At 39.1% G+C, this 16,842-nt stretch overlaps 1 protein-coding gene across 3 annotated transcripts in view; it reads right to left on the bottom strand.

The window, feature by feature from the left end:
* The window catches only part of EYA1 (EYA transcriptional coactivator and phosphatase 1), a gene marked incomplete at both ends in the record, with an annotated part of 350,889 nt that extends 337,049 nt beyond the window's left edge, over positions 1-13,840 (bottom strand). For all 3 annotated transcript variants that reach the window (XM_080694448.1, XM_080694452.1, XM_080694453.1), the window contains one exon: positions 13,808-13,840. In XM_080694448.1, the coding sequence (XP_080550574.1) occupies positions 13,808-13,840 (33 nt within the window). The remainder of the gene's footprint in view (positions 1-13,807) is intronic.
* Between the last annotated feature and the right edge of the window lie 3,002 nt (positions 13,841-16,842).

Raw genomic sequence — 16,842 nt, 5'->3', positions numbered from 1 at the left:
CAATTCCCTCAGGTAATTTACTGATTCAAAATGGCTAAGAATACAAGCTCAGTTATTACTCTACTAATAGAAGATGGGAGTACACATTCCTAGAGATATATGAATTAAATTTGTTTTAAAAAATACGAATATTAATCTAATTTATGTTAAGTTTGAATTTTAGAGACCTCAAGGAAGTTTAAAGAATTCTTTTGAACTATAATCATTAATTGATCTAATTTAATCTAGAAGAGCACCTTGGAAAAATTTCTTCAGTGAATGTGATTTTAATTGTAGAAAAACAACTGAATATCTGGTTTGTGACTGTTAACTTTTTTGCCCACTTAGTTTCATAAATTCATGTACATAGACTAATCTATATTTAGTTTATTTTATAGTCCTATTTTTATAAAAATATGCAAAATTAACCTAATCTTCTGCTCAAAGTATGAGAAATCCTCGATTAATGGAATGCCTGCTAATAAGGTTTCATAACTGTGCTGTGTCTAGCATAGCTCTGCTTTTGCGAAACCCGGTGGAGAAAGGAAAGCTCTGGGCTTGTTTCTGGGCTGTTTCCAAAGGTGCATGGTCCCCTGCAGCTACCTGGAGTGAAAGGCTCCAAACTAGCACTGGTAAAGATTTCTCTTTGTTTACAAAACCTCAGTTCCTGGCAGTTGTATTTATTCACCCATTCATTCAACCAAAACGTTTTGCGCATTGACAGTGTGCAAAACAAAGAGCCTACGCAGCAGGAGGAGGGGGCTGTTTCTTTCATCCCTCTCTGTCCTCAAAATAGCTCGGGATCTAGAAGGCAAACAGACTTTTAAATTAGGGTGGACAATACCAGATAAAATGAAATTTATGTTAATGATCAGTTTAAAGCAGTTACTGGGTGAAGAAGAAAGGTTCTGTTTGGGAGGGGCAGATACAAATAAATAAATTGTCCTCTGCATGTGCCCAGTCCACAAAAAAGAGAAAACACCAGTGACTGATTCTGCATGAACTGCAAAAGAAAGAAGGGTTATAGTGATTATATTTGTATAGTTAGTTATATGTACATATTATCAAGCCCCACTTCTATTCACAAATATAAATGGAAAGCAGTGGTGCACACCTGTAATCCCAGCTACTTGGAAGTCTAAGGCAGGGAGATCACAAATTGGAGGCCAGTCTCAGCAACATAGTGAGATCCAGTCTCAAAAAGAAAAAAAAAAAAAAAAATACCATCTTACTTTCTTTTTTTGTGTGTATGTGGTATTGGGGATAAAACCCAGGAGATTTTCTACCTCTGAGCTACACCCCAGCCCTGTTTTTTTTAATTATTTTTTATTATTCTTTATTTTGAAACAGGGTCTCACTGAGTTGCAAAGGGCCTCACTAAGTAGTTGAGGCTGGCTGTGAACCTGAATCCTCTTGTCTCAGCCTCCCAAATGCTGGGATTATAAGTGTGTGCCACCATGCCCAGTTTTATTTTACTTATTTGTAAAATATAGATTGATGGAATTACTGTATTGATGATCTACAGCTATATATCAAATTATCCCCAAGGTTAGCAATTTAAAATAATACACATTGGAAGCCGGGCGTGGTGGCTCACGCTTGTAATCCCAGCATTCGGGAGGCTGAAACCTGGAGGATCACGGTTCGCGGACAGCCTCAGCTACTTAGTGAGGCCCTCTGCAACTCAGTGAGACCCGGTTTCAAAATAAAGAATAAAAAACAGGGCAGGGGGTGTAGCTCGGAGGTAAAATGCCCCTGAGTTCCATCCCCAGACCCGCAAAAATAAATAAATAAATAAATAAAATAAAATAATACACATTGGGACAGAAAATATAGCTCAGAGCTAGAGAAGAAGACTCTGGGTTCAATCTCTAGCACCATAAAAAAAGTAAATAAAATAATACACATTTGTCACCCTACACCATTTTTGAGGATCGGAAATCTCGAGAATTTTAGCTAAGTGGTACTAACTCAGAACCTCCCATAAGAGTATCTCCAGGCTGTGGGCCAGGGCTGCAATTATCAGAAGTCTTGACAGGGAGGATATAAACGCGAGGTGGCTCACTCCTGTGGTTGTTGCAGAAGGCTTCAGGTCCTAGCCACTGTGCTGCCTGCTGCACTGAGCAGATGTGTGTTATGAAGATGTGTGTATTTGCAACATGGCAGCAGTTTCTCCCAGAGGAAGCCACCTAAGAGAAAGAGGAGAAACCACAGTGGCATTTGTGACCTAAGAGCCACAGTGGTCCACCACCGCTTCTGCTCTTCCTTCCTATGAGAAGTTGAGGCACCAAGTCCAGACAACACCCAAGGTGAGGGGAGCCAGGGAGTCCATCTAAAGGGCTCCATCAAGAGGCTACGTCTCTTAAAGGGAACAGTACTAAACAATTTGTGATCACATTTTATAATGATCTAATGATCATAAACACTTTCTGGAAGTAGTATACCAAAATGTACAAATGCTTCTTTGTAGATGTTCTAGGCATCTTTAAATTTATTTATTTATTTTTTTAATTGGTTCATTACAAAATATACACTGTAGTAAGGTTCAATGTAATGCAAACATACATGTACACAGCACTTTGTATGATTCTCTCCAGTTCCCACCCTGCTTCCTTCCCCTCCCTGTACAAGTAAATGAAATCGGTACAATACCTCCATGTATGGATATAGCTATAGCATTATTTGAACTCTTTCTTTCATCAAATTTCCTGCTCCTCTCCCTTACCTCCCCCCTTCAGACCCCTCCACTATACTACCTGTCACTCTCCTCAATTATTTGAAGTTTTTGTTGTTGTTGTTGTTGTTGTTGTTGTTGTTGTTGTTGTTGTTATGTTTCTCTCTAGCTTTACTATATTAGAGAAAACAGACAAACTTTGAATTTCTGAGACTGGCTGATCTCACTTAGCATAATATTGTCTAGCTCCATTCATTTTCCTGCAAATGACATACTTTTGTTCTTCATTATGGCCAAATAAAATTCTGTGTGCATACACCACATTTTCTTTGTCCATTCATCTGTTGATGGACACCAAGTTTGATTCCATAATTTGACTATTGTGAATTGTGCTGTTATAAGCATGGATATTTATGTATCACTATGGTATTCTGACTTTAGTTCTTTTGGAAAGACACCAAAGATTTTGTAATCAGAGTAACATTGTATATTATATTACAAATAAGTAAATTATAAATGTACAAAAAAATGCAGGGATCAAAAAATCCCCATCACCATGCTGGTGCCAATATAAAGATACACTAAAACTCCACCAATTGTAAGATTTGTTAACTGAGGGATTAAGAAGTTTGAAGAAAAGAAAGAAAAGACCAGCCAAATTTAGAGCCTTAGAGATCTATCACACCAGTTTCCCAAGCACCCCTGATCTGTGCAAATGGATATCTTCACACTGAGCACCTAAGTGTAAACATACGCCCACCTCATGATGGATCCTCCTGCTCATCCTTTGATGACACCACATCTTTATTTTGTGATGAAAAACCTTTCTGAATTTTAATTATTCAATAAAATATGAGTATCAAAAGAACTGTGCTGAGTTAGAATTAGCGGAGCTCTCCTCTCAAAATCTCCATTTTGCAAATGAGAAAAATGAGGCCCAGAGAGACAAGACACGTCCAAGGTGACAAGTCTAGTCCAATGAGAAGAAAATCCAGATTCATGGAAGGGAGAGAGTGCAGATGTAGACCCAACTCATCTGACTGCCAACAGGAGGACAACGCACTGCTCCTGGTTCTATCTGCACTCACTCACTCAGCTGGGACTCTCTCTTCTGTAGTTGTTCTATGGCAACTTTCATGTTACATATAACTGCAGAGTCTGATTCATGTGATCAATATCTTCCGGCCCACAAAGCCAACCGTATTTCCTATCTGATCCTTCACAGAAAAAAAATTACAGTATTGGTATATAAAAGTGGCCTTGCAGCTCATATTATGATTTGCATCATTCTCAACAACTTTGTGAACCAAGAAGGTGTTTTTTTTTTCCCCTTAAGAATTTAAACTGCACTCTCTACCTTTCCTTCACACACACACAAAAAATGTCCCAAAGTCTGTGCCTTGTATTCATAAAGAGAGATCTCCATGCAGTCATAACTGACTGCTCATTTACACCAGTTCACAGTTCCTGGAGTTCTCAGGCCCCTGCACAGTGAGAGTGCGGGATCAGAGGCAGGCAAGGGGCAGTGAGACTCGGTGGTCAGAGCCTCTCCATGCTTTTTTCCCCAGCATCAGCCACGAGCAATTTCCATCCTTGTCACACTCCATTTGCTCGGTGCATGTGGACCAAGTGAGCTACACCAGAACACAAGATGTTGGCCGGCTCGGATAAACAAACGTTTACTGAGTGCCTGTGGAGGGCTTGACATTGGGCTTGGCCCTGGAAATATAAACATGTCCCTGTCCTGGCTCTGCAGTAATTTTCCTGTCTAGGTTTTATTTTTTACTTAAAATACCCGCCTGCTAACACAACCTGGTGCCCAACTTGAACTCTGATAGCCAGTCTCTTCCAACTCTCAGATCACATTCCAAGCTGGGCTCTTTTAATGAGCCCAACCAGCCTCACTGCTCAAATGAAAACTTTTGCCTCATTCCTTCCAGTATGGTCTGACCTCTCAAGTCATAACCTCAGCCCATCCCTGTGAATGTGGGTCCACTACATCCAAGTTAAGAGACAGTATCTTGCCTCCCAGACCAAATGCATTTTAGTGAAATAACAACTAGCGCTTTCTAAGCATTTCCTTAGAATTGTGGTGTGTCCTGCATGTTTGGGATAACATTGGTATTAATGAAGCATTGGGGTAACAGTAACATTCACTCCATGTCTGGCCACATTTTAAGTGCTCTCACCTATGGAGCCCCCTTCAGTCTTCGCAAGAACCTGTGACCATTGATGAACATGGAGCGGGGGCTAGAGGAGGCAAGCAGACCTGCCCAGGGTGGTGCAGTTACTGAGTCGCGGATTAAACATAAGCCCCAGGAGTTTGGCTTTAGAATCTGTGCTCTGATTCACTGAATTAGAGCTTCACATGTCATTTTTAATCATGCAGACATGAAAGAAATGTACTTTTATCCCCACTTTACCAATGAGGAAAAACTGAGGCTTGGGGGTGGGGGGTGAAAGACTTGCCTAAGAACAGGACAATGATGGAAGAAGGCTTGTCTCAAAACGTCTGCCCTTTTCTTTCTTTCTTTTTTTTTTTTTTGGTGGTACTGGGGTTCCTGGAAGCCCTTCTACCTCTGGGCTACACTCCCAGACCAATTTTTTATACTTTTTTATTTGGAAACAGGGTCTCCTAAGCCAGCGCGCGCGGCTGGCTTCGAACCTGCGCGATCCTCCTGTCTCTGCCTCCCAAGCGCGGGGATTACAAGCATGCGCCACCACGCCCGGCACGTCTGCCCTTTTCTAAAAGATGCCCTGGGTCTTGGCACTAGTGGCTGGATAGACTGTATTACCGTTTACAAAGTGCTTTGACACATGCTATCTTATTTCTTCATCACAGCTACCCAGAAGCATAGATATTATTATTGCTATAAAAACAAATTTGAGGTTTATAAATTAATATATATGTGTGTATATATATATATGTTTGTGTATATACACACACACATACATACATACACATACACATACACTTACCATATACATATATATGTGGTGTGGTACTGGGAATGGAATCTGGGATTGGGTTCTACCTCTGGGTCACAACCCCAACCCTATTATATCTTTTATTTGGGAACAAGTTTTCCCTAAGTTGCAGAGGGCCTCTCTAAGGTACTGAGATTACCTTCAACCTTTGATACTCCTATCTCAGCCTCCCAAGTATTAGGGGTACAGGCATGTGCCATCATCATACTTGGCTAAAATATACTTCTTAAAGCTATTTATTGCCAAGATCCGTAGTTTGTAAACTGACTCAAAACCAATTAATCAGACTTCAAGTCAGGGTTATGTTCACCACACCCTACTGCATCTCCATGTTCAAGTTATGATCTGTTTGCTATCACCCAACACAGCCAATCAGACTACCCCAGCTGTAGGGCCCACTGTCTAGTGCTACAAATGCAAACCATTGCTGTTGTCGGATGGGTAAAGGGAGAGTAGAGAAACTGGTAAAGATGCAGCTTATAACGAATGATCATAAAATAGACCTTAAAAACTAGAAAATAAGTAGTATTTCATTATTAGACATTTTACCAAGATGATTAGAAGGTAAATAATGATGCATTGAAGGCTAAACTTCCCCACCTGTAAGGCAAAGAGGTGGACCTAGAACTGTAGTCACTAATCAACCTGGATGCTTCTCCAAAGTAGACTGTAGGTGTCTATTGGATGGTTTTCCTAGCAGCTTCCCTGGGAACTGTTATGTGTTTGCTGCAGTTCCTGCTCCATCAACTGCAGAATCATGACCCATGTAAAACCAGAGACTTTCTTTTTACATGTAGATGGCCCTGTAATGTTCAAGCCTGTCAGCCAGCACTGTCCAAGGAGAGTCGATAGAGACAGTCTATCCATGAAGAGGAGATGGAAGAAAATGTGCAGAGAGAAATAAAAATAAAACTGAGGTTTCTCTACATGCTATTTTTTGTCCTCTTAAGACTTGAAGTCCAAATCCCTAGGATCTTTGAATATGACTTATTTGGAGACAAGGTCTTGGTGGATGTAATAAAGATGAGATCACAAGGATGAGCCCTAATCTAATATGACTGGGGTCCTTAATAAGAAGAGGGACACAGACATAAAAGGGGCCACAATGTGTCCATGTGACAACATAAGCAAAGATGAAAATACACAAGGAAATGCTAAGGAATGCCAGCAAAACATCAGGAAATAGAAAGGGGCAAGGCAGAATTCCCTCCAGGTTTTAAAGGGAACATGGCCTTGTCCATGTCTTGATCTTTTAATTCCTAGCATTCAGAGCTATGAGATAACAAATATCTGTTGTTTAAAGCCACCCACTTACTTGGTGGTCCTTTGTTACAGTAGCCCCAAACCACCTATGCAGGTGTCATGGATTGGGGATGTAGTGTCCCCCAGATAACAGCTATGTTAAAGGCTTGGTCGCCAGTGTAGCAGTGTTCAGAGGTGGGGACTTGGGGAGGTGATTGGATCATGAAGGGCTCTGACTGTAGCTGAATAGACTATTGGGAGGCTACAGAAAACAGGAAGTGGAACTATTTGAAGGGAGTGGGTCCTTGGGTGAGTGGGTCCTTGGGGGTGTGCCGTTGGGTACTATATCTTGTTTCTGGCCCCTTCCTCACTCTGTTTCCATGATGCCATAAAGTGAACAGCTTTTCTCTGCCACACCCCTCTCCCATGTCACACTGTCTTACCTCAGGCCTAAAGCAATAGAACCAGCTGGCCATGGGTAAATACCTCTGACACTATTAGCCAAAGTAAACCTTTTCTCCTTTACGATGCTTTTCTCAGGTATGTTGTCATAGTAACAAACAAAAAGCTGACTAACAAAGTAGGCATCCAATAATAGCCTGCTTAAAAAATGAAATGGAAAATAAATTACTGGATTTATTTTAAATGTGTTACCCCAACATTTTGCTTATGTAAAATCTATCATTTGTGGTGAACATGAATAAATAAAACCCCAATTTGAGTTATAATTTCTTAGTTTGACTGACTTACAATATGGGTTGCATTTCTATAACTGCTTTCAATGACTTCTACTCAAGTGTATTTCTTTTGATTAGTATAATTATTGAATTTTTTATTTTTGGCTAAAAGTTGCCCTTTATTCCTGGGATCTTTATGTGTAGGCATAAGGCATGTATACATTTTATCTAATAATTTTCTCAAGAAACCCAGAATTTCGGCAAGCACTGTTGTTAGCATTTCAAATTTAAGGAAGATTCAAGAGGCTGAGTTTTAAAAATAAAATAAAGCCCTGAAGTATCATTATATCAAAAAATTTTTGAATGTTGTCATCTAAAATTTTTAAGATAAAAGTAAGTTAACTATCTGCCATTTACAACAAATGTTCCTTTTACTGTCTCAAGAGACCAGGTACAATCCCCGCACCCACCTGCAACATCATGCATAATAAGGTATATGTAGTATTAGTGTTTGTAATATCTGGTGCAAGTAGGATGGCTGCATTTTAAAATTTTATTGTAGACTTTAAGGTGGTCTATTTTATATGACTACATTTTTATAGATTTTTTTTTTTTTTTTTTTTTTGCGGGTCTGGAGGTGAAACCCAGGGGCATTTGACCTCCAAACTACACCCTCTGCCTTAATTTTTTTTTTTTTTTTTTTGGTACTAGGGGTGGAACCCAGAGGCTTTCTACCTCTGGGCTATACTCCCAGACCTATTTTTGGAAACAGGGTCTCACTAAGTTACTGAGAGCCTCACTAAGTAGCTGAGGCTGGCTTCGAACCTGTGTGATCCTCCTGTCTCAGCCTCCCAAGTGCGGGATTACAAGCGTGCGCCACCACGCCTGGCTCTCAGCCCTAATTTTTTTATTCTTCATTTTGAAACCAGGTCTCACTGAGTTGCAGAGGGCTTCACTTAGTAGCTGAGGGTGTCTGTGAACCGCGATCCTCCAGTCTCAGCCTCCCAAATGCTGGGATTACAAGCGTGCACCACCACACACAGCTCTAGAGAGGTTTTTAATTAAAAAATACATTAGAGTTATATTACATTTTTTAGCTTTTTAAAGAACTTTTAAAGTCAGGTATAGTGTGGTGCATGGCTATAATCCCATGCACCATGTAAACCTGGGAGACTGAGACAAGAAGGATCTCAGTTTTAGATAAGACCTAACAACTTAATGAGAAGCAACTCAGTGAGATCTTATTTCCAAATAAAAAATAAAATAAATTTCCCCTGAGTTCAATCCCAGTACCACAGAAAATAGAAGGAAGAGGAAGAGAATGAGGAAGAGGAAGAGGAGGACTTTGAAATACATGATCCCATTTAAATTACAAAATTATAATTTTACTTATTTTTTATAGAAATATGAATGTTTAAGTCAGGTTAAGATAGAAGACAAAGCAGCAACACCTCCCCCCCCCAAAAAAAAGAACAGGTAGTTTCTGGAAATAGAGACTCCTTGGAACGAGCTTTTAAACTTTCCTGAGCTTATCTATCTGTTCTTTTATGACTGGTCAGAATTAGGTTTGGAGGAACCAATGAGTTTTGCACAATTTTGATCTTTAATTTGAATGATGATGATGATGGGGGGGGGTACTGGGGCTGATCAGGGACCTGATTCCCTGGCATCCATCAGTCTCTCAACTTCCTACTTACCTCTTCCAATCTAACAGAAAGGGGGATGCAGAGATTAGACCCCCAAAAATCATCTCTGTCTTAAAGCTGTTGAGACTAATTATTAGAAACCAGCCCCAGGTCATACAACTAGTAAAAGGTGAAACCAGGTCTTTTGCCTCCAAATCTAAAATGCTGGTTTCAAGACACCAGGCTGTCTAGTTAATTCAGAAACAGGGTTTAGGTAATTCACTGGTCAGGTAACTGCAGGCCTCATAGTTTCATAAGGAAATAAAATATAATCTTTTTTTTTTTAGTTCTTTTTTTCCAAAGAGTTTGTAAATATTTTCAAATCTTAACACAATTTTTTTTTCTAGGAATTCTCTTGAATGAAAGAAATTTAAAGATACAGGCATTGCCGGCTCTTTGCTGTGTGTATTTCTGGGGTGTTTGGGGGAGTGGAGCCAGCCCTGAGGGTTCGGGGGATCTGCTGCCTCGATGCTGCTGAGAAGTAGAGCTGTGCCCTTCCAGACAGGAACTCCCTGAGAGGGGAATAATAACTCCTCAGAGTTATGAATTATGACAGGAATGTCACAAAGCCCCACTAGCCTCTTTCTCTCCATTACGTCCTTATGAGGCCAGGAGATGAATAGATAGAACTTAGAAAGTCACAAGTTGCTTCCTCTTCCTAGATGTGAGAGAGACATGGGCAGAATGTTCCAGAAAAAGGATAGAATTTCTGATTAAAATTTTGGTCCTGTGCTGTGTCTAAGTAGGACAAAAATGAGAAGCTCTTTTGCCTCTTGTCCCAGTCCTTCATCACATGATAGAAACATTTCCACAGCTTTGCTAGTGGAAAGAGTAACATGCTTCTCAATGTCCACATAATGAGCTGTTTTTCTTCCTTTAAATGTCATGAGCCACCCAAAAATGTCAGCTTCCACTCTCACAGTGCACTGTGGGGGCACCAAGAAGAATGAATGCATCCTTGTTTAAGGGTTTCCGCACACTGCCACCCTCAGACCCGCTGAAAGGATGGGGAAGCTCCTCTTAGCCTCTCCCACAGAGAGACCCCAGGGCTTACCATGCCACAGGGCTGAAGGAACAATGGCGGTGCTCTCGATGGCCCCCTGACTAGACATGACATGTGGGGGCATCGCAGCCTCCTCCCCCGGCTCAGTGCAGCTCCACCTACAGAACAGAGAAGAGCCTAACCAGAGTTGAGAAAGAATCAGAACAGGCCATGCAGATACGTAATACTATGGGATAACTGTACTTGCTGAGTGTTCCAAAGATCTTCTGTAAACTATTGTGTGCAAGACCTTTCAAAAAGATTTCTTTTTCTCTTTTCTTTTTTATATTGAGGATTGAAAGCAAGCACATTCTATCTCTGAGCTATACCCAAGCCATGTATGTATGTATGTATGTATGTATGTATGTATGTGTATTATTTATTTATTCATTTATACTGGAGATTGAATCCAGGGGCATTCCACATCCAAAACACACCCCTAGCCCTTTTTATTTTGTGGGATTTTTTTCTATTTTGAAACAGGGTCTCCTAAATTGCAGAGGGTCTCATTAAGTTGCTTAGGCTGCCCTTGAACCTATGATCCTCCTGTCTCAGCCTCCCAAGTACTAAGATTATAGATGGACACCATCATGCCCTTCTTCAAGAATCTCTCTTAGAAAAAAAAAAAAAAAAACAGTATCATCCTTCTGTGGGGAAGACCAAAGATCCTCTTACTAAAAGTCAGTCTTAAAAAGCAAGAATTATGTCTTACTAGAAGTGGGACAGTTCAGAACAGGTCATTAGCAGGTATAAAAAAAGGGCTACAGAGTGGACAAAAGGAAAAGTTATAAAGCAATCAAGATAAAAAGGACGTTATTCAGCTTATTTAAATTTTACTGTCCCTTTCTTACAGATACAAAACTTGAAGATCCCAGGAAAGTACTTAGAATAGATTTGATTTTTTAAAAGAATATATTCAAAGGGATACTGCCCACCAATTAAAAATATATATATCTCCTGATACCTGCAACAACATTCATGAATCTCACAGACAGAATGCTAAATGAAAGAAGTCAGAGATGAGAAAAGATATAGGGTGAGGATCCAGTATTCGTGATCTTTTGGAATAACATGCAAAACTGATCAAAGGTGAAAACTATTAGAAAGTACAGTCTCTAGGGTGAAAGGCAGGCATTTGAGAAGTAAGGAGTGAGAAGGGACACACAAGGACTTCAGAGTGTTCTTTGTAACAGTTTGGGTTGCATGGAAATAGCCATTTATCAAAACTGAACAGTTAAGAATCATGCCTCTCAGCAGGGTCAGGAGGCATACACCTGTAATTCCAGTACTTGGGAGGCTGAGATAGGAGGATCACAAGTTAAAATCCAACCTCAGAAATTTAGTGAGACCCTGTTTCAAAATTAAAAAATAAAACAGGGATGAGATTATAACTCAGAGTAACTCAGAGGTTGAATCCCCTGGGTTCAATCCCTACTCAATCCCTAAAATTGTGCCTCTCGATACATTAACAGAGGTACATGGGGGCGTAACATACTTCTGTGTTTACTTCATGCAGTTAAGACTTTTTTTAGGAAACATTCTGAAAGACGAATGTGATGAGCAAGGGAAAATTCAATCAAGATTGGAAGTGTAAGCACTTTGTAGCAGGACTCTGTTCAATCTTTTTTTTTTTTTTCTCCTCAGTAATCTTGACATTTTTTTTCAGCTAAGTTTTAGGTCCTCTTTCCAAATTTATTTAGGGCAGGGATCGAAGGAGTTACTGGGTATTGAATCCAGGCCCTCAATCAACCCAGGCAAGCGCTGTAGTGCTGAGCTACAACTCCAGCCCCCCTTCCCACCTTGAGTCTCTTTCTCTGAATTCCAAGTAGAAGGAAGCGAGGAGGTACCCACCCAAGGCCTCCACACAGGGCCCCTGGAAAGGCAGCTGCTATTCCTGGTTGAGCAGGCAGGAGCCAAATTGTCAGGAAACAGCTTCTCAAATCAACGCCAAGTAGTGTTTGCCCTTGAGAAATAAACCACCCTAGTTTTGTGCCTCTAGGACAGCCGACTACCTTTCAAGAACAAAACTGCTTCACTCTCAGGTAACAAAAAAAAGAAAAAAACCAAAAGAACAAACTGCACTTAAACTGTCCACTAATCATGTCATTTCGTTATGAGGGCCAAAGTAAATTCTCCTAATCCGACCTTTTTTGCCTATTTTATTAGTCTCAAATATCGGTTAATTTTTTCCTCCTTAAATTTGAATTTGCAATTTACAAAATATCAAAAGAAGTATTATTGGCAACAATTCTTTGCACACACACCATTAAATCCACTTGACTCCTACCCCAGGAACAACGTTACATAGAAAATGGCAATAAGTACTAAGTCCTTAAAGCTTATTTTTAATTTATTTGGTATACAGTGCAAAAACATTTTAATATGATAAAATCAGATATCACAGATACTTAATAGGAGTTTACACAAACTAACTCAATGGGTTAAGGCTGCTCTTCCTGTTTAGGGTAAAAGCTACACCATACAAAGCCATCGCCAAGTACTCTATGTGAATTAACTCACAAGATGACTTAGGAGATCCATAAAATCCTCTCTGTAATTGCACTGTAGGAGTGTAAAACTACCATGATTGCACTTGTCTCTTTGTTATTAAAATCCTCATCCATTAGCCCTTACTGCTTATTGCATAATACCAATAGGTCTTGTAAAACACACATTTACGGGAACCGCAACAGCATTACTAAAGATCACACTTTGGGTTTGTGATAATTCTATTGTGAACAAAGCCCAGCTAGGAAACCAAGAGTCTGACAGCATCAGATCTGACCAGAGAATCTAAAATGCAAAGTCACCTAAGCCGCCTCAAGTAGCCCTATGGACATTTTTCAAGGACACAATTTTAACTCACTAAAAAATGCTTTTTAAAAATTAAAATTCATTGAATTATTCAAATTCTAAATAATTCAGAAGTTATTTTCAAGATTACCTCTAATTGGAAATAGTCATTTATGAACCAAAGGAACTTTCTTTTCTTCCTGACATGAACCGAAGGAAAATTTCTGCCCTTTTTTTTATCAAATAAACGAATAAAATATGACTTATAGTTTCTTAGTTTAAGGCCCATTCAAGAGCGCAAACTCTAAACACACATTTTAAATATACACACACATAACACGTGTATATCTTAATAAAACAAATCCATATAAAACAGATCAAAACGTAGACACTGATTTCAAGTTGTGTGAGACATACGGAAGTTTTTCCTGAGGCAAAGAAAAATATAAGCTTTAAAATTATGTTATGCATGTTGGTATAATTGCACAATGCTAAGGGTTGGCTTTTTGTCTATACCTCCATTTTTGATAACTGATACCTCTAAGAAAAAATATAAATTGGGTTAGGCTGACAAAACAGCCTACTACGTAATTCATAATGCTCAAAATCATTAAAATTAGTAAGGAGCTTTTGAGAAATTTCCACACACTCAGGTTACAACAAAAATAGTCAGTATTATTTTAAAAGTAATAACTCTTTCCTTAGGACTGACATTTTGTTTACTTACAGACTGTCCATTTATCCCCCGGGGGTCTCCCATTGAAGATTTCTTCTTCTGAATTATATATGGGCTATTAGCTACACGCTCCTTCAAAGCGCTCCGACGCCTCTCCACCTGTGGAGAGCAGAGCATCAGGCAGCTGTATTAATTGTGTGGCATGAAATTAAGAGCTGCTCTGGTACATCTGCAGCGTCCCATTGACCAGCATGTATACACAAGTCAAGAACGCTTACCTTCACTGAATGAATCCCTAAAATAAATATTATGGGCTCACTGTTTATCACAATTTACATGAGCCAAATGTGGCCAAATTATAGCTCGCTGTGCCTGCTGTCAGCAGCTGCAGCTCAAGAGAAAAAAAAAAAAAAGAAAGGTGGGGAGGGGGCAGCTAAAGAGCTTTCCACACACATTATTTCTGAGCCAGGAGGACAGAGCTCCCCCTCCTTCTTTTTTCTTTTTGAATTCAGTTTCTCTCTGCTATCTATCAACGTCAATTGTCCCACAATGCAAAGAGGAAATCCTAACAAAGAAATATGATTGTAGTCTGAGCAAGGATGAAAGAGAGAATGCTAGGGCTGAGTGTTTTACCCTCAGGGCACGGATATTATTATACTATGTCTTAGCAAGTTTACATTAGGTCGCAGTTTCATGGTTGATCGATTCTGTACCTTCAGAGACTCAACACCTTCAGGAAGAATGGGTTTAGGGGAACTTCAAAACATAGCCAATAAACGTGGCATTTCAAACTGTGCTATGGTTATCTGACTTCAAAAAAATATATAGACATCTTGCTGCCAATTCTAAGGTCCTAACTTTCAAAATTAATTTTCACGCTCACACTCAAATGAGGAGCCCAAGAGATACTCTCCCATAAATTATTCTACATGTTTCACATAAACTTGAGTGCAGATATGTAAATATACACTAAATGTACATGTTAAGCAAAGAAAAGATATAGTCTTAATATCTAAGATAAAACGGCACAACAGGGAATGAAGAGTAATTCAATTTTGGTGTCATTCTTAGGAAGATATTTGACTTTCCACACATTTGTATAGAAGGAAAACCACAAAAGTGGAAGTCAAGGCATTTGAATTCTGGTCAACGCTGCCACAAACAAGCCAAATGATCTCAGGCAAATCATGTAGTCTCTCTGGGGCTTAGTTTTCTCATCTGTGAAATGGAAGATTTCAACTGAATCATCCCAGTTTTTATATTTCACATAAATATTTTATAGTTTGTGATTTAATAAGTGTATGCCTTTGCATACATAATTTTTTGGTAAGATAAGTCAAGCACAGCTCACCTGAAAAGCAGTTTTGGAATACTGAGATAATTCTCACATTTTCTTGGCTTACAATTATCAATGTTGCAAAATATATGCCTTATCCATGGCCAAAACAAAGGTGATGCTTCTTGAAATAAGGCTCAAAAATAACTAGATTCCTAAAATTTGGAGAATCCCTATTAAAGTAATAGGAGTTTCTGTAATAAGGATTTCTGTGTCTTTTAACTTACCAAAAAAACCAATTTCCTAATTTCACATTGTACATAAATAAAATTATATGTATGTGTTTATGTCTTTTAAACAAAGAAAACAAAATATAACACTCGATTTTGAACTGCACAGATTTCAAAACTGAATCTTAAAATTAGCCAGCATTGCTTTTACAGGATTTCTTGTATAAGCAGGGAAGAGATATCATGCAATAAACTAGACTTTTTTTTTTTCATTGCTTAATTTACTCTCAAGAGGCACATTAACTTTTCTAGGCACTAAGGTGGGACTTTCAAGTAATAATAATAATCCTGCCTTACAGTGGCAAAATGGTTCACAGTTTACAAAGTACTTTCACATAAATCACCCACTGTAAGACAAAGTCCAGTCTCAGTGCTCACAGAAGGGAGCAAGCCTAAGACAAAGCTCCCTCTGATTTCCCATAAATTCCCATCCTCTCCCTACCTGTCTTGAGAGCATGTTTCAATCAAAACCTGTACATTTGATATTCTGGGATTATTTCCCATGTGTTTCTTTTCCATATTTCCATATTGAACTTACTGAACAGTTTAAGGTATTAAGAATGGTCAGGTTACATGAGCATGAAAGGTATTTCATTTGTAATTTTATTTCTGCTAAAGATGAAACTATTCTGTACTAAATATCATGTTTGTTATTGTTTCCTGGGTTGAAAAGAAAAGACTGAGATTATTGGGAAGTCAAAACAGTCAGTTTTCATCTACTTCAGGTAGATATCTCCAGTAAAAATGACTACCACTCAAAAATCAAAAAAGTCACAGAGAGTCTTGGACTTTATTTACAAATCCTCCACTGCTTGCTAAATCAGCATAGTTGTTTCCAGATTTCTACATGTCAATTCAAACCATGAAATATATGACATGACTGGGCCTACTGATATTTAGGAGCCTGGCTCTGGCAAACCTATAATTCCCTTGCTGGACTTGATCTTTCATGGTTTATAAATAAGCCTGCCTCCATTACAGCACTTATCTAGCAAGACTGCAAATATTTCTCTACCTGTCTCGTTGACTCAGTGCAGCTCTATGAAGCCTAGGACTATGCCTTGTTTTCTCATCCTGGTCACACATGGCACTCATTAAATACTTTGAATAAATGAATGAATGAATGAATGAATGAATGATGTTAATATATGACAAGTTTTGAATACATGTGAATTTCTAAGCTAGAATTCAGTGGACAGTTAATAGTGATGTTATCATTCAGTCAACACATAAGATAGCCATCAGCTTTCTGGCCCCTTAAAACAGGTTCAAGAAAAACAGGTGACTTGATGTATGTCTGTCTATTCACTACTTACCTGCCTGTCCACCTATGTACATAAAGAGTAGCTACTCATAAAACTGTATAGACCTACACATAAGCACACATGGAGGTGGACTTCTCAGGGTCTTTGTTTAATCTAGAAGAGGTCCCTAGAGAAGGCATATAAGAATCTTCATGGAGGTCAATGTTTTAGATTTGTGGAGTAGTAGAGTCAGGAGCCTTTGTATCACAAGGTACA

This window comes from Muscardinus avellanarius (genome assembly GCF_963383645.1).
Source record: "Muscardinus avellanarius genome assembly, chromosome: 4".
Taxonomy (NCBI): domain Eukaryota; kingdom Metazoa; phylum Chordata; class Mammalia; order Rodentia; family Gliridae; genus Muscardinus; species Muscardinus avellanarius.
Note: the sequence above shows the minus strand (reverse complement) of the source record. Positions and strands in the feature narration are given on the sequence as shown.